This window comes from Protomyctophum bolini (assembly GCF_963924005.1).
Source record: "Protomyctophum bolini genome assembly, chromosome: 8".
Taxonomy (NCBI): Eukaryota; Metazoa; Chordata; class Actinopteri; order Myctophiformes; family Myctophidae; genus Protomyctophum; species Protomyctophum bolini.
The window spans coordinates 1,466,851-1,485,856 of NC_137869.1; the positions used below are offsets into that span (position 1 = coordinate 1,466,851).

Genomic DNA, 19,006 nt, shown 5'->3' on the forward strand with positions numbered 1-19,006 from the left:
GGTGTCCATATAAGGAGACAAAGTGCAGTTTGAAGCTGATAGTTTTGCAGCATAACGTCTGATGACCTGGCATGACCCCATGACCCCTTTTTTATCAAAGGATCTTTACATAGATGCATTTCATTCACCCAATTGGGGGCCCACAGGGCCCACGGGGATCGAACCGGGCCCACAGGGCCCACGGGGATCGAACCGGGCCATTGATGTTGCTACCATTAGGAGAGATAACAGGTTGTTTTGATGTTGGTACCATTAGGAGAGACAACAGGTTGTATTGATGTTGGTACCATTAGGAGAGACAACAGGTTGTATTGATGTTGGTACCATTAGGAGAGACAACAGGCTGTATTGATGTTGGTACCATTAGGAGAGACAACAGGTTGTATTGATGTTGGTACCATTAGGAGAGACAACAGGTTGTATTGATGTTGGTACCATTAGGAGAGACAACAGGCTGTATTGATGTTGGTATCATTAGGAGAGACAACAGGTTGTATTGATGTTGGTACCGTTAGGAGAGACAACAGGTTGTATTGATGTTGGTACCATTAGGAGAGACAACAGGCTGTATTGATGTTGGTATCATTAGGAGAGACAACAGGTTGTATTGATGTTGGTACCATTAGGAGAGACAACGGGTTGTATTGATGTTGGTACCATTAGGAGAGACAACAGCTTGTATTGATGTTGGTACCATTAGGAGAGACAACAGGTTGTATTGATGTTGGTACCATTAGGAGAGACAACAGGTTGTATTGGTGTTGGTACCATTAGGAGAGACAACAGCTTGTATTGATGTTGGTACCATTAGGAGAGACAACAGCTTGTATTGATGTTGGCCAAACAAAGAATTAGAAAGTAGAAAAAAACGGCAACTATTTTTGTTGTTTTTCTTCTTTGTAATTATTTGTTTGGTCCAACAATGTGTGATAGTGTGTGTAATAGTGTTGTGATAGTGTGTGTAATAGTGTTGTGATAGTGTGTGTAATAGTGTTGTGATAGTGTGTGTAATAGTGTTGTGATAGTGTGTGTAATAGTGTTGTGATAGTGTGTGTAATAGTGTTGTGATAGTGTGTGTAATGGTGTTGTGATAGTGTGTGTAATGGTGTTGTGATAGTGTGTGTAATAGTGTTGTGATAGTGTGTGTAATAGTGTTGTGATAGTGTGTGTAATAGTGTTGTGATAGTGTGTGTAATAGTGTTGTGATAGTGTGTGTAATAGTGTTGTGATAGTGTGTGTAATGGTGTTGTGATAGTGTGTGTAATGGTGTTGTGATAGTGTGTGTAATAGTGTTGTGATAGTGTGTGTAATAGTGCTGCAGGTCCACATATACAGTAACAGCGGGACAGACAGACAGACAGACAGACAGACAGACATGATCTGCAGGGTCTCAGCTGCGTTCGCTTCCCGCGTTTGCGCGTCTTACTGGTGACATGTGGACAGGAGGAGGAGGGGGAGGGGGAGGAGGAGGAGGAGCCGGGATTCGAACCGCCGACCCACGGGTCACTGGCCGGCCCGCTCTACCTCCTGAGACACACGGCCAGAACTCATCTTTCACACTCTGTTATCACTGTTGCACTGCAGTGGCTGATACACTACCTCTCTCTCTGTGTCTCTCTCTCTCTCTCTCTCTCTCTTCTCTCTCTCTCTCTCTCTCTTCCCCCCCATGCCTCTCCATGTCTCTCTCTCATACTGCAGTGTATAGTTATCAGGGGCCAGTGTTTACGTTTTGCAGGTGGCTCATGAATTGTGTGTGTGTGTGTGTGTGTGTGTGTGTGTGTGTGTGTGTGTGTGTGTGTGTGTGTGTGTGTGTGTGTGTGTGTGTGTGTGTGTGTGTGTGTGTGTGTGTGTGTGTGTGTGTGTGTGTGTGTGTGTGTGTGTGTGTGTGTGTGTGTGTGTGTGTGTGTGTGTGTGCGCGTGCGTGCGTGCAGAATGGATTTAAATATATTCATGATAATCCGTTCCACAGTTCTGAACAGTTGAATGTGTCTCGTTTTCAAACCACCATAAAGCTGAGGGGGGAAAAATTGCATTTTATGAATCTGAATATGTGACTAAATTTGACTGAGGGATTGACTTGGATTTGGATTTTTCCTTTTTTTTTTTTAGAATTTTCGTTTTTCCATCTCACGTGAAAGCAGGGAATCACAGCTTCAAATTGACATATTGCTTGTTCAGTTTGAATCAGTCTTTTTTCCCAAAAGGTGGTGGCTGACAATAAAATGATGAAACCATATAACTAAAATGGACTAAGCAAATCAAGCAATGAATGATTCAACTGCACAGTATAGTCAAAATACATAAACTTCAAATGTAACAGAGGGGGTACTTAGCTCGATAGAGGGGCAAGCCGCAACTTTGCTCCTCTGCTGAGTTGGTTTGGCTTCCCCTCTTTCACAGCTTTGACCTTGCTTTATTCACTCTGCTCAACCCTGCAGGTCAAATGACCTGTGTGTCTTAACCCATTCTGACCTGAGATCAGATTCATACGAGGTTTCCACTGGACACACACTGGGTCTGATTAACCCATTCTGACCTGAGATCAGATTCTAAAAATGTCATTCGACTCTTCGATTTTTCAAAAATAGCAGACCTACAAGCTCGTAGCGCGCCACTCGGTGGCGCGCTATGAGCTTGTAGATCTGCTATTTTCCAATAGCTAAAGCATAACATGATGCTTACACCAAAACGGGTTCCCGGTCAGAATGTGTTAATGTAATGTCTTGAAGTGATTGTAAGATTACGAGTCCTGGCGCTCCACGGCCTCCAGGTGGCGTTGTCGACTACTTTAAATTATACTTTTTTTTTTAACCTCGCAACACAAACATTAAACGCCGTTGACAATAAAGAGACAATATGACGTAAATTCTCCCTTCATTGTCAATGTGGCGTTTACAAAACAAACATTGGACTAAAGACAAACATTGACCCTGTATATAGGAGGGGCTAGGGGAGGGGCTAGGGGATGGGCTAGGGGCGGGGCTAGGGGAGGGGCTAGGGGCCCCTCAAAAATGTGTGATAAGGTGTCGGCGGCGGGGAAGTACATACGAAAATAGGCATCAAAAGGTGCAATTGGCACCGAACGAGTTAATTAAAAGGCGTCACCATACATACGTAATTACAACATTTAAAGTCCATAGACTTAGCATCACCATACGACGTAATTACAACATTAAAAGTCAAAAAAAGGAAAATATTATATAGTCAAATATTAAACCAAAAGTTATGGAATGATAGTTGTTGTAGATATTTGCTGTTTGGCCAAAATGGACAATCAGATTGCGTGACCATATTAGCCATCCTACATTATGATGCAATCATGCAATGACATCACAACGGTGTAATTGTTCTTTATAAAGCCTCGACCGATACTCTAAACATCAGTTAGTGACTTGCAACGAGGAAACCGAACTGCCTTCATCCTAAAGTTCATCTGTAAACTAGTTGTCAACACTCATTGACGGTGGAGCTGCTGTGCGAAATGTTTCACTGGACGATACATCTGGAAGGAGAACATAGGATGGACCACGCTGCTGCTGTGGTGGTCGGACACGAGATCTACTGCTTTGTAGGAGACGTAAACCAGTGGAGAAGAGATCACATTGAAGTTGAGGTCTTCAACACTATGTCTTTATGCTGGAGGAGGTTGACCCCAGTGACCCCTGGAACAGGAGAACCTCACCAGTCCCTCTGCGCGCCGGCGCCACACAGCTGTGCTGATTGAAGATAGTGTCTACTATCAGAGGTCAAATGCATAAAGCACATTGCAGTACGGATATCCTCCCCGTACTGCAATGTGCTTTATGCATTTGATGTCGACGCCCACAGATGGTTCAAACCACAGGTTTCTGGAACCGTTCCAATGGAGAGGAGGGACCACTCAGCCTGTGTTTTGGGGAAGGTCATGTTTATTCATGGAGGATTCACCCAGCTCACTGAACACACTAATGACAAGTACAATGACATGTACAAGTTGGACACCACCACAATGGTCTGGACTTTAATTAACACCAGAGGAACTCCACCTCCTGCTTCATGGCGTCACTTTGCTACCATCATCGGGACAAAGATGTTTGTATTTGGAGGCTGGGGGTGGAGTCAGTACTACAACACCATCAGAGTGTTTGACACAGAGACCAACCACTGGCTGGACACACCTTCTACACAGCTTCTACCAGGAGGACGCAGGTATCATTCAGCCTTTACCTACAATGGAGAGCTGTACATATGTGGTGGCTGGAACTGGAACCAGTACTTTAATGATGTGTGGAAATTCAGTCCAGAGACCTTCTCCTGGAAGAAGGTTGAGCCCAAGGGGAAACGCCCGCCTCTGACACAAAGCATGTGCTGTTGCATGATGGGAGATCGTATCGTCCTCTTTGGAGGATACAAATATCTCCTAGAGAATGGAACATACAAAAGCACATCCTCCTCTGATGACCTGAATGTCTTAGACTTCAGTCCGAGCCTCAAGACATTATGCAAGCTAGCAGTTATTCAGTACGGTCTGGAGCAGTCTGGACTCCCACACAACATCAGGTGGGAACTGGCAGCCATGCGTAGCGAACAGCAACTGAAAGGATAACAGTCCTGGGGGGCACGGTGGCACAGTTGGTAGTGCTGTCGCCTCACAGCTAGAAGGTCCTGGGTTCGATTCCCGCTGGGGACGCTGTGGGCACTGGCGGCGTGTTCCCTCCTCCGCGTCATCAGTGCCCATACCCGAGGCGGGGGTTGGCGAAAGGGCCTTTCTGTGTGGAGTTTGCATGTTCTCCCCGTGTCCCCTAGGGTAGGTACCCTCACAAAAACATGCCGTAATCCTGGTCTCTAAAACTACCTCCCCCTGACCAGCCGGGGCGCCTGATGGAGGGGAAAGGAACTGGTCGGAATAACGTGTCCCTTCCACGCGCTACGGCCGGCTGGGGAAATTCCCCCCTGTCAGGTGAAAAGAAGCAGCTTGGACTCCTCATGCATAGAAGGAGGCATGAGGTCAGTCCGCTGCCCCCCCAGGTTGGCAGAGGAAGTGTAGCGCCCAGGATTACATTAGATAATTGGCACTGGGTGAAAAAAGAAAACTGGGTTACAAAATCGTGGGATAAAAATTTTGAGAAAAAAAAAAAAAGGATAACAGTCCTCTAAACCCACCAAGCCCAATAAAAACAAATAAAAATGGTAAATGATTAATTATAACTCGGTTCTGTCATTATGTGTAAAAATATCCGAGTGGGTCCCAGAAGACCCGTAGTGGTGTGTGACTGTGTGTGTGTGTGTGTGTGTGTGTGTGTGTGTGTGTGTGTGTGTGTGTGTGCGCGCCAATAACACTGTCGTGCCAATAATCAATAATCGCGGTAAAACACACCCTCGACTGTAATATCGCTTAACCCATTTGCAGTGGCGTGCACAGATGGACACTAGGGGGTGCTAGAGCACCCCCTGCCCTTTTGGCAATGTGCTCTTAAAAAAAAAAAAAGATTGTAGTGTGGTGACCATGGTGACATTGATCAATTCTTGATAAAACGCTTCTACTATATTATTTAGGCCCCCCACAATCTAAAGCTATGTTTCTATGTCAGTGGTTCTTCGATAAAAAAATTAAAAGCAGACCTACAAGCTCGTAGCGCGCCACTCGGTGGCGCGCTACGAGCTTGTAGATCAATAGCTAAAGCACCAAAATGGGTTCCCGCCACAAAATGTGCTGCACAAGGTGCCCTTTTTTTTCACTTGAGCACCACCTGCCCCTCTAAAGGTCTGTGCACGCCACTGCCCATTGGACCGCCTTGGACGAAGGCGTTTCTAATCGCATCGCCATCGGCTCGTCTGCGAGTCACGTGGTCTTTTCGGCGGTTACGATGTTTTCATTGAATGATCCCAGGAATGACGAAGAAGAGTATAGAGCCATAAATCACGTCATCACAAGACTTCCCGTAACTACGGAACGGACACTGCGTGAAAAGAGGAGTTAACGAGCAATTATGGGCACTGTATTTTTGCCCCGTAAACCTCAAGTTTGTCTGGTCCACAAGATTCGATACTCCACTAAGATACCCATGTAACTGTCTAAATACTTCCTTAATGTAAACAAAGTCCACGCCCGCAACACCAGAGGGAGTGCAACGAACCAGTGGCGTCAACTCCGTGGGTTCAGAGGCGCGACTGAACCCCCTGGCATTTTGGCAAAGGCGCGACTTTAAATGGTAGGCCTACGTCAATAAGCGACCGCCAGAAAGCGACTGCTTTACTGTTCATCATTGATCATGTTGAAATGTTGCTGAAACAATTTAATGTGTTCTTCGTTGTGAACTGAAACACTGTGTTCACTAACAAACTGTAAATAAAGTACCAACCGAAAAAACAAAACTCGTTTTTTTTTCCACCGCTGGGTGGGGGGGCGTGGCCGTGGTTGCTTGAACCCCCTGCCGTTATAAGAACTTTCCGCCACTGCAACGAACCGTGTACAGCCCAGATTCGGCACAAACAAGGGACTAAATTATGTATCCCCCCCCGTCCCCCCCCCACAGAGCGTGTGTCTCAGCTCTACGGGGACCTGCAGGGGGGTCTCGTGGTCGTGGACCTGGAGAGGGAGGGGCGTGGCCTGGGCCTGAGCCTGGCGGGGAACCGGGACCGTTCCCGCCTCAGCATCTACGTGGTGGGTCTGAACCCCGGGGGGGCGGCGGCCCGCGACGGACGCATCCGCGTGGGGGACGAGCTGCTGGAGGTCAGCACGCACACACACACACACACACACGCACGCACACACGCACGCACGCACGCACGCACGCACAGACATGCACGTGCGCACGCACGCACACACATGCACGTGCGCACGCACGCACGCACACACATGCACGCACGCACGCACACAGATACCCAATACTCCAAACGTTATACAAGGATAAAACCTTTTTGTGCCTAACACTGTGTGTGTGTGTGTGTGCGCGTGTGTGTGTGTGTGTGTGTGTGTGTGTGTGTGTGTGTGTGTGCGTGCGTGCGTGCGCGTGTGTGCGTGCGTGCGTGCGCGTGCGTGCGTGCGCGTGTGTGCGTGTGTGCGTGCTACCATTCAGATCAACAACCAGGTGCTTTATGGGCGGAGTCACCAGAACGCGTCGGCCATCATTAAAAGCACCGCCCCCAAGGTCAAGATCATCCTGCTCAGGTACCTGTCTGTCTGTCTGTCTGTCTGTCTGTCTGTCTGTCTGCCTGTCTGTCTGTCTGTCTGTCTGTCTGTCTGTCTGTCTGTCTGTCTGTCTGCCTGTCTGTCTGTCTGTCTGTCTGTCACTGCGGTAAACGTGTCCGACTAATCGTACGACTTTGACCTTGACTTAAGCATCCATTTGGTTCCAAACTATCAGTTAAGTGGGGACCCCCTTGGAACCCCCTCAAGGACCCCTGGGGGTCCCCGGACCCCCTTGGAACCCCCTCAAGGACCCCTGGGGGTCCCCGGACCCCACTTTGGGAACCAGTGCAGAGGGTCTTGGTATAACCAGAACGTACGGGGTTTTTTTTTTATTCCTATATAATTGGACACTCTGAGACGAGATGAATTAATTAAACTCTTTAATTAATCAGTTAATTAACCCATTCTGAACGGGAACACATTTTGGTGTTAGCATTATGTCGTGCTTTAGCTATTGAAAAATAGCAGATCTACAAGCTCGTAGCGCGCCACCGAGTGGCGCGCTATGAGCTTGTAGGTCTGCTATTTTTGAAAAATTTAAGAACGACTGACATTTTTTAGAATCTGATCTCAGGTCAGAATGGGTTTATCAGACCAGTGTGTGTCCAGTGGAAACCTTGTATGAATCTGATCTCAGGTCAGAATGGGTTAAGATTCCTGGACTGATTCATGATGAACCCTCAAACCGTCCTGGGAGATTAGATCCCTGTTCGGGACCTGATGCAGGACACAGAACGCTGCAGGGTTAAAAACCCTTTCATGAGCTTGTAGATCTGCTATTTTTCAATGGCTAAAGTATAACATTAATTTAGTTGAGCAAGAACAAAAAGCATAGAAATACATATAAAAAGTATAGTTATCATGAAACATAACAGTGGAGTATCTACATCATGAAACTATATATGTAAACTATACATACTATACGATATTATATATTATACATGTGTTCTATTCAGTGCTATGAGGACTACATAAAATGCTATTCTAGTGCTGTCTACGTAACGAGCTATAAGTCTGTTTAAAGTGCCATCTAAGGGGCTATAGGCTAGGGCAAGTGCTACGGGCCATGGTGGAGTCTGAAGAGGTGGGTTTTCAGACTATACGGCGGAAGATTGTGTGTGTGTGTGTGTGTGTGTGTGTGCGCGCTCGCGCGCAGCGCAAACAGAGAGTGGACTCAGGTGGTTGTGGAGCTCTGCTATTGGTCAGAAAGCACAATAGGTCATAAAAGATCAAATTTAATTTCCTGTTTCCTCCATTCTGTCTGTCTGTCTGTCTGTCTGTCTGTCTTGTGTTAAGCAGACAAATGATCGCCTCTCTCTCTCTCTCTCTCTCTCTCTCTCTCTCTCTCTCTCTCTCTCTCTCTAGAAATGAGGATGCTATCAACCAGATGGCTGTGGCCCCTTTCCCCTCCCCCCCTCCCTCGCTCAGCCCTGATGTGAGAAACACACACACACACACACACACGCACACACGCACACACGCACACACACACACACACGCAGAGTGACCTCCAGATACCTGCAGTTGTGGTGCAATGCATCCTCACCCACTCACGTACTGTGTGTGTGTGTGTGTGTGTGTGTGTGTGTGTGTGTGTCTGTGTCTGTGTGTGTGTGTGTGTGTGTGTGTGTGTGCGCGTGCGTGCACGCATGCGTGTGTGCGTGCGCTTCTCAGCAGCCAATCAGCTCACCAGATGCAGTGGGCGTGGTGTCTCTTCCTCTTGAAAAGGCCACTCCCCCTGCTGACACCCTCACAAGCTCCGCCCCTGAGCCTGCCCCCCCGAGCATCATGAAGGAGGTCAGTGTGTGTGTGTGTGTGGGGGGGGGGTAGTATCTGTCTCCATAGCAACCTGCAGGTTGTATCCGTTCTATAGCAATGTACACACTGTAACACACTGTGGGATGTTTTCACTGGAATATTCCTCCACACTGTAACACACTGTGGGACTTTTTTCACTGGAATATTCCTCCACACTGTAACACACTGTGGGATGTTTTCACTGGAATATTCCTCCACACTGTAACACACTGTGGGATGTTTTCACTGGAATATTCCTCCACACTGTAACACACTGTGGGACTGTTTTCACTGTAATATTCCTCCACACTGTAACACACTGTGGGACTGTTTTCACTGGAATATTCCTCCACACTGTAACACACTGTGGGACTGTTTTCACTGGAATATCCCTCAACACTGTGGGACTGTTTTCACTGGAATATTCCTCCACACTGTAACAAACAGTGGGACTGTTTTCACTGGAATATTCCTCCACACTGTAACACACTGTGGGACTGTTTTCACTGGAATATTCCTCCACACTGTAACACACTGTGGGACTGTTTTCACTGGAATATTCCTCCACACTGTAACACACTGTGGGACTGTTTTCACTGGAATATTCCTCCACACTGTAACACACTGTGGGACTGTTTTCACTGGAATATTCCTCCACACTGTAACAAACAGTGGGACTGTTTTCACTGGAATATTCCTCCACACTGTAACACACAGTGGGACTGTTTTCACTTGAATATTCCTCCACACTGTAACAAACAGTGGGACTGTTTTCACTGGAATATTCCTCCACACTGTAACACACCGTGGGACTGTTTTCATTGGAATATTCCTCCACACTGTAACACACAGTGGGACTGTTTTCACTGGAATATTCCTCCACACTGTAACACACTGTGGGATGTTTTCACTGGAATATTCCTCCACACTGTAACACACTGTGGGACTGTTTTCACTGGAATATTCCTCCACACTGTAACAAACAGTGGGACTGTTTTCACTGGAATATTCCTCCACTCTGTAACAAACAGTAGGACTGTTTTCACTGGAATATCCCTCCACACTGTAACACACTGTGGGACTGTTTTCACTGGAATATTCCTCCACACTGTAACACACTGTGGGACTGTTTTCACTGGAATATTCCTCCACACTGTAACACACTATGGGACTGTTTTCACTGGAATATTCCTCCACACTGTAACACACTGTGGGACTGTTTTAACTGGAATATTCCTCCACACTGTAACACACTGTGGGACTGTTTTCACTGGAATATTCCTCCACACTGTAACACACTGTGGGACTGTTTTCACTGGAATATTCCTCCACACTGTAACACACTGTGGGACTGTTTTCACTGGAATATTCCTCCACACTGTAACACACAGTCAGGGACTGTTTTCACTGGAATATTCCTCCACACTATAACACACAGTGGGACTGTTTTCACTGGAATATTCCTCCACTCTGTAACAAACAGTGGGACTGTTTTCACTGGAATATTCCTCTACTCTGTAACAAACAGTGGGACTGTTTTCACTGGAATATTCCTCCACACTGTAACACACTGTGGGACTGTTTTCACTGGAATATTCCTCCACACTGTAACACACTGTGGGACTGTTTTCACTGGAATATCCCTCCACTCTGTAACAAACAGTGGGACTGTTTTCACTGGAATATCCCTTCACTCTGTAACAAACAGTGGGACTGTTTTCACTGGAATATTCATCCACACTGTAACAAACAGTGGGACTGTTTTCACTGGAATATTCCTCAACTCTGTAACAAACAGTGGGGCTGTTTTCACTGGAATATTCATCCACTCTGTAACAAACAGTGCAGGGACTGTTTTCACTGGAATATTCCTCCACACTGTAACAAACAGTGGGACTGTTTTCACTGGAATATTCCTCCACACTGTAACACACTGTGGGACTCTTTTCACTGGAATATTCCTCCACACTGTAACACACTGTGGGACTGTTTTCACTGGAATATTCCTCAACTCTGTAACAAACAGTGGGACTGTTTTCACTGGGATATTCATCCACTCTGTAACAAACAGTGCAGGGACTGTTTTCACTGGAATATCCCTTCACTCTGTAACAAACAGTGGGACTGTTTTCACTGGAATATTCCTCCACACTGTAACAAACAGTGGGACTGTTTTCACTGGAATATTCCTCAACTCTGTAACAAACAGTGGGACTGTTTTCACTGGAATATTCATCCACTCTGTAACAAACAGTGCAGGGACTGTTTTCACTGGAATATTCCTCCACACTGTAACAAACAGTGGGACTGTTTTCACTGGAATATTCCTCCACACTGTAACACACTGTGGGACTGTTTTCACTGGAATATTCATCCACTCTGTAACACACTGTGGGACTGTTTTCACTGGAATATTCCTCCACACTGTAACACACTGTGGGACTGTTTTCACTGGAATATTCCTCCACACTGTAACACACTGTGGGACTGTTTTCACTGGAATATTCCTCCACTCTGTAACAAACAGTGGGACTGTTTTCACTGGAATATTCCTCCACTCTGTAACAAACAGTGCAGGGACTGTTTTCACTGGAATATTCCTCCACACTGTAACAAACAGTGCAGGGACTGTTTTCACTGGAATATTCCTCCACTCTGTGCGGGGGCGGGGTCGACATAATTATGCCCTTACTGTCGTTTGTGTGTTTGTTAAAGGATCAGCAGGACATCGTCAGCGAAAAGACAGACCTCTGCATCAGAGCCAGCACCAAGGTATCTGTCTGTCTGTCTGTCTGTCTGTCTGTCTGTCTGTCTGTCTGTCTGTCTGTGTTGGGGGGGGGGGTAACAGGGAGGATAGAGGCTACCCGGTCTCACCCAAACACAGTGAAATATAACGGATTGGCACTTCCGTTCAGACACGCCTAGAAAACACCAAAAACATGACACTGAAACCCTCCCCACAGACCATCTCCACACACACACACACACAGTGCGACGGGTCGGGGCGCCATCTCTAGCGGACTTGAGCCACGAGAGAGAGACACCACCGCCGAGGGAGCTAAAGAGAGCGAGTTGCCGTGTCGAACTTTGCAGAAGTTCGGTCTCAGCCCCGTCTGTCTGTCCGAGAGACACAGAATCTCTCTTAGGTCCCAATTCGTTATAATCGTGCACTTGGTGTTTGGCATGGTGTTAGGTGTGGTTGTAATAAGGTTTTCAAAAAACCAATCGCAAACGAGTTTGGCTCGCCCCCTAGTGGTGCGTTTGCAATGAATCTAATAATAAAATGGGCCAGTATATGGTTAAGAACCATAATAATGGATAAAAGAAACATTTCAATGGATTCTATTAGTATTGGGTATGCTAAATAACATACTAAAATTTAGGACAAAATTACTTATGGAAAGGCATAATTTTTAAGATTGCGTCCACAATAGCTGCAAAATAGCCTATAAAGCAGCTGGGATTGAGAGTTTTTTTTTAATATATATTTTTTATCCCACAATTTTGTAACCCATTTTTCACCCCTGTGTCAATCATCTAATGTGATCCTGGGCTCTACACACCCTCCACCAACCTAGTCCCCATATATGGGGGACAAGGGGAGACCAACCTAGTCCCCATATATGGGGGACAAGGGGAGACCAACCTAGTCCCCATATATGGGGGACAAGGGGAGACCAACGGACTTGAACTCATGCTTCCTTCATGCCTGAGTGTCCAAGTTGCTCCTTTACACCTGACAGGGGGGAGTTTCCCTGGTTGGACGTATAGCGCGTGGAAGGAACACGTTATTCCAACCAGTTCCTTTCCCCTCCGTCAGGCGCCCCGGCTGGCCAGGGGGAGGCAGTTTAGTGACCAGGATTACTGCATGTTTTTTTGTGAGGGTACCTAGAGACAAGAGTTTCATCCCAGAAACCTGCTTCTCCTCTGACTGAATAAGGACACTCACTTCTCTCTCCTTGACCCGTGTGTGTGTGTGTGTGTGTGTGTGTGTGTGTGTGTGTGTGTGTGTGTGTGTGTGTGTGTGTGTGTGTGTGTGTGTGTGTGTGTGTGTGTGTGTGTGTGTGTGTGTGTGTGTGTGTGTGTGTGTGTGTGTGTGTGTGTGTGTGTGTGTGTGTGTGTGTGTGTGTGTGTGTGTGCGTGCGTGTGCGCAGAAGTGTAAAGTCCCAGATTCTTCAGATATTGTGCCTCAGGCTCCCATGGCCCCAGTGGAGCAGCAGGTACAAATACAGCAGGTACGAATAATATCACACACACACACACACACAAATATGTCACGTACACCCTTATACGCATGCACTTTACATACAATGAACCAAATGTAAACGAATACACTAAGTCCACATTGGGGGGGTTGGGTCCCCAGCCGGGTTAACAGGTTGGATTGGGGTAAAGTCCCTAGCTGCGACATACTAGTCATACCAGGGAGTGTAGAGGGAGTAACTGTCTTGTTAAGGCTCATACATAGTCTGGATTTACGGTGGTGAGGTGACCACCGAACTACAACATGACGTCACGAGCCGCTCAATGTTATTTCAGCTCCGGTGGTCACCTCACCACCGGAGCGGTGGTCACCTCACCACCGGAGCGGTGGTCACCTCACCACCGGAGCGGTGGTCACCTCACCACTGGAGCGGTGGTCACCTCACCACCGGAGCAGTGGTCACCTCACCACCGGAGCGGTGGTCACCTCACCACCGGTGGTCACCTCACCACCGGTGGTCACCTCACCACCGGAGCGGTGGTCACCTCACCACCGGAGCGGTGGTCAACTCACTGCTATGTATATAAGGGAATGTACATTGCTAGGCACGACATAATTGTTGTCCTATTAGCTAAAGGACATAAGTTCATATGTTTCATCATCTGCCAAAATGTATAAGCTCTCACGTGTTTCAACTGCCATGTTCATGCACAATAATGAAAATGATGCTTTTTCAGATGTCACAGCTAATACACCAGATATTGTTGTTGTTGTTGATGAGGACAGTAGAGAAGTGACCATTTTGGAAGTGGCATCATGTACATTTGACCACAGTCTGGAAGAGGCATTCCTTCCCAAGGTGCTTAAGTACCAGCGTCTTAAGGATGCTATTATACAGCTTGGCTACAGATGTAAACTATACTTGTGTTCACATTTGGAAGCCTCGGTAATGTCCATGAATCAGTCGTGAAGGGCCATGCCCAACAAGCCACCATATATGGAGAAGGCGATGCTTCCTGTACCCGTGATCTGTATCCTGAAGCACTTGTTGTAGAGTTTTCTCAAGTTTGCGCAGATCCACTATTGTTTGTGTTCAAGAAATGTCTTGTAAAATATGAATGCAAATAAAGATGTTAAGTGTGTGTGTGTGTGTGTGTGTGTGTGTGTGTGTGTGTGTGTGTGTGTGTGTGTGTACACGCAGGTCACAGCCCCAGAACGGGGGATGAGCCCCCCTCCTCCTCCCCTCACCAGCCCTGAACTACAGAACACCATCCCCACACCGTCAGGTATGGCAACCCATTTAGAACTACAGAACACCATCCCCACACCGTCAGGTATTTAGAACTACAGAACACCATCCCCACACCGTCAGGTATTTAGAACTACAGAACACCATCCCCACGCCGTCAGGTATTTAGAACTACAGAACACCATCTTCACACCGTCAGGTATTTAGAACTACAGAACACCATCCCCACACCGTCAGGTATTTAGAACTACAGAACACCATCCCCACACCGTCAGGTATTTAGAACTTCAGAACAACATCCCCACACCGTCAGGTATTTAGAACTACAGAACACCATCCCCACACCGTCAGGTATTTAGAACTACAGAACACCATCCCCACGCCGTCAGGTATTTAGAACTACAGAACACCATCCCCACACCGTCAGGTATTTAGAACTACAGAACACCATCCCCACACCGTCAGGTATTTAGAACTACAGAACACCATCCCCACGCCGTCAGGTATTTAGAACTACAGAACACCATCCCCACACCGTCAGGTATTTAGAACTACAGAACAACATCCCCACACCGTCAGGTATTTAGAACTACAGAACACCATCCCCACACCATCAGGTATTTAGAACTACAGAACACCATCCCCACGCCGTCAGGTATTTAGAACTACAGAACACCATCCCCACACCGTCAGGTATTTAGAACTACAGAACACCATCCCCACGCCGTCAGGTATTTAGAACTACAGAACACCATCCCCACACCGTCAGGTATTTAGAACTACAGAACACCATCCCCACACCGTCAGGTATTTAGAACTACAGAACACCATCCCCACACCGTCAGGTATTTAGAACTACAGAACACCATCCCCACACCGTCAGGTATTTAGAACTACAGAACACCATCCCCACGCCGTCAGGTATTTAGAACTACAGAACACCATCCCCACACCGTCAGGTATTTAGAACTACAGAACACCATCCCCACACCGTCAGGTATTTAGAACTACAGAACACCATCCCCACGCCGTCAGGTATTTAGAACTACAGAACACCACCCCCACACCGTCAGGTATTTAGAACTACAGAACACCATCCCCACACCGTCAGGTATTTAGAACTACAGAACACCATCCCCACGCCGTCAGGTATTTAGAACTACAGAACACCATCCCCACGCCGTCAGGTATTTAGAACTACAGAACACCATCCCCACACCGTCAGGTATTTAGAACTACAGAACACCATCCCCACACCGTCAGGTATTTAGAACTACAGAACACCATCCCCACACCGTCAGGTATTTAGAACTACAGAACACCATCCCCACGCCGTCAGGTATTTAGAACTACAGAACACCATCCCCACACCGTCAGGTATTTAGAACTACAGAACAACATCCCCACACCGTCAGGTATTTAGAACTACAGAACAACATCCCCACACCGTCAGGTATTTAGAACTACAGAACACCATCCCCACACCGTCAGGTATTTAGAACTACAGAACACCATCCCCACACCGTCAGGTATTTAGAACTACAGAACACCATCCCCACGCCGTCAGGTATTTAGAACTACAGAACACCATCCCCACACCGTCAGGTATTTAGAACTACAGAACACCATCCCCACGCCGTCAGGTATTTAGAACTACAGAACACCATCCCCACACCGTCAGGTATTTAGAACTACAGAACACCATCCCCACACCGTCAGGTATTTAGAACTACAGAACACCATCCCCACGCCGTCAGGTATTTAGAACTACAGAACACCATCCCCACACCGTCAGGTATTTAGAACTACAGAACAACATCCCCACACCGTCAGGTATTTAGAACTACAGAACACCATCCCCACACCATCAGGTATTTAGAACTACAGAACACCATCCCCACGCCGTCAGGTATTTAGAACTACAGAACACCATCCCCACACCGTCAGGTATTTAGAACTACAGAACACCATCCCCACGCCGTCAGGTATTTAGAACTACAGAACACCATCCCCACACCGTCAGGTATTTAGAACTACAGAACACCATCCCCACACCGTCAGGTATTTAGAACTACAGAACACCATCCCCACACCGTCAGGTATTTAGAACTACAGAACACCATCCCCACACCGTCATGTATTTAGAACTACAGAACACCATCCCCACGCCGTCAGGTATTTAGAACTACAGAACACCATCCCCACACCGTCAGGTATTTAGAACTACAGAACACCATCCCCACACCGTCAGGTATTTAGAACTACAGAACACCATCCCCACGCCGTCAGGTATTTAGAACTACAGAACACCACCCCCACACCGTCAGGTATTTAGAACTACAGAACACCATCCCCACGCTGTCAGGTATTTAGAACTACAGAACACCATCCCCACACCGTCAGGTATTTAGAACTACAGAACACCATCCCCACGCCGTCAGGTATTTAGAACTACAGAACACCATCCCCACACCGTCAGGTATTTAGAACTACAGAACACCATCCCCACACCGTCAGGTATTTAGAACTACAGAACACCATCCCCACACCGTCAGGTATTTAGAACTACAGAACACCATCCCCACGCCGTCAGGTATTTAGAACTACAGAACACCATCCCCACACCGTCAGGTATTTAGAACTACAGAACACCATCCCCACACCGTCAGGTATTTAGAACTACAGAACAACATCCCCACACCGTCAGGTATTTAGAACTACAGAACACCATCCCCACACCGTCAGGTATTTAGAACTACAGAACACCATCCCCACACCGTCAGGTATTTAGAACTACAGAACACCATCCCCACGCCGTCAGGTATTTAGAACTACAGAACACCATCCCCACGCCGTCAGGTATTTAGAACTACAGAACACCATCCCCACGCCGTCAGGTATTTAGAACTACAGAACACCATCCCCACACCGTCAGGTATTTAGAACTACAGAACACCATCCCCACACCGTCAGGTATTTAGAACTACAGAACACCATCCCCACGCCGTCAGGTATTTAGAACTACAGAACACCACCCCCACGCCGTCAGGTATTTAGAACTACAGAACACCATCCCCACACCGTCAGGTATTTAGAACTACAGAACACCATCCCCACGCCGTCAGGTATTTAGAACTACAGAACACCACCCCCACGCCGTCAGGTATTTAGAACTACAGAACACCATCCCCACACCGTCAGGTATTTAGAACTACAGAACACCATCCCCACACCGTCAGGTATTTAGAACTACAGAACACCATCCCCACACCGTCAGGTATTTAGAACTACAGAACACCATCCCCACACCGTCAGGTATTTAGAACTACAGAACACCATCCCCACACCGTCAGGTATTTAGAACTACAGAACACCATCCCCACGCCGTCAGGTATTTAGAACTACAGAACACCATCCCCACACCGTCAGGTATTTAGAACTACAGAACACCATCCCCACACCGTCAGGTATTTAGAACTACAGAACACCATCCCCACACCGTCAGGTATTTAGAACTACAGAACACCATCCCCACACCGTCAGGTATTTAGAACTACAGAACACCATCCCCACGCCGTCAGGTATTTAGAACTACAGAACACCATCCCCACACCGTCAGGTATTTAGAACTACAGAACACCACCCCCACACCGTCAGGTATGGCAACCCGTTTAGACCGGAGGAGGATTCTACAAATGTCTTCTAAATCATGACAGTTTTATGAAAAAGCTCATGTTTCTGTGTCAGTGGTTCTGTGTCAGTGGTTCTGTGTGTCAGTGGTTCTGTGTCAGTGGTTCTGTGTGTCAGTGGTTCTGTGACAGTGGTTCTGTGTGTCAGTGGTTCTGTGACAGTGGTTCTGTGTGTCAGTGGTTCTGTGACAGTGGTTCTGTGTCAGTGGTTCTGTGTGTCAGTGGTTCTGTGTGTCAGTGGTTCTGTGACAGTGGTTCTGTGTGTCAGTGGTTCTGTGTGTCAGTGGTTCTGTGTCAGTGGTTCTGTGTGTCAGTGGTTCTGTGTGTCAGTGGTTCTGTGTCAGTGGTTCTGTGTGTCAGTGGTTCTGTGTGTCAGTGGTTCTGTGACAGTGGTTCTGTGTGTCAGTGGTTCTGTGTCAGTGGTTCTGTGTGTCAGTGGTTCTGTGACAGTGGTTCTGTGTGTCAGTGGTTCTGTGACAGTGGTTCTGTGTGTCAGTGGTTCTGTGTCAGTGGTTCTGTGTGTCAGTGGTTCTGTGTCAGTGGTTCTGTGACAGTGGTTCTGTGTGTCAGTGGTTCTGTGACAGTGGTTCTGTGTGTCAGTGGTTCTGTGTCAGTGGTTCTGTGTGTCAGTGGTTCTGTGTGTCAGTGGTTCTGTGTCAGTGGTTCTGTGTGTCAGTGGTTCTGTGTGTCAGTGGTTCTGTGTGTCAGTGGTTCTGTGTCAGTGGTTCTGTGTGTCAGTGGTTCTGTGTCAGTGGTTCTGTGACAGTGGTTCTGTGTGTCAGTGGTTCTGTGACAGTGGTTCTGTGTCAGTGGTTCTGTGTGTCAGTGGTTCTGTGTGTCAGTGGTTCTGTGACAGTGGTTCTGTGTCAGTGGTTCTGTGTGTCAGTGGTTCTGTG

The 19,006-nt window shown here is 47.2% G+C and overlaps 1 protein-coding gene across 1 annotated transcript in view; it reads left to right on the forward strand.

Moving 5' to 3' along the window:
- Positions 1 to 19,006, forward strand: part of patj (PATJ crumbs cell polarity complex component) — a gene marked incomplete at its 3' end in the record, with an annotated part of 91,282 nt that overhangs the window by 60,839 nt on the left and 11,437 nt on the right. The window contains exons 32-38 of the mRNA XM_080769633.1: positions 6,516 to 6,712; positions 7,059 to 7,150; positions 8,537 to 8,606; positions 8,846 to 8,968; positions 11,684 to 11,740; positions 13,123 to 13,203; positions 14,374 to 14,458. Of these exons, the coding sequence (XP_080625759.1) occupies positions 6,516 to 6,712; positions 7,059 to 7,150; positions 8,537 to 8,606; positions 8,846 to 8,968; positions 11,684 to 11,740; positions 13,123 to 13,203; positions 14,374 to 14,458 (705 nt within the window). The remainder of the gene's footprint in view (positions 1 to 6,515; positions 6,713 to 7,058; positions 7,151 to 8,536; positions 8,607 to 8,845; positions 8,969 to 11,683; positions 11,741 to 13,122; positions 13,204 to 14,373; positions 14,459 to 19,006) is intronic.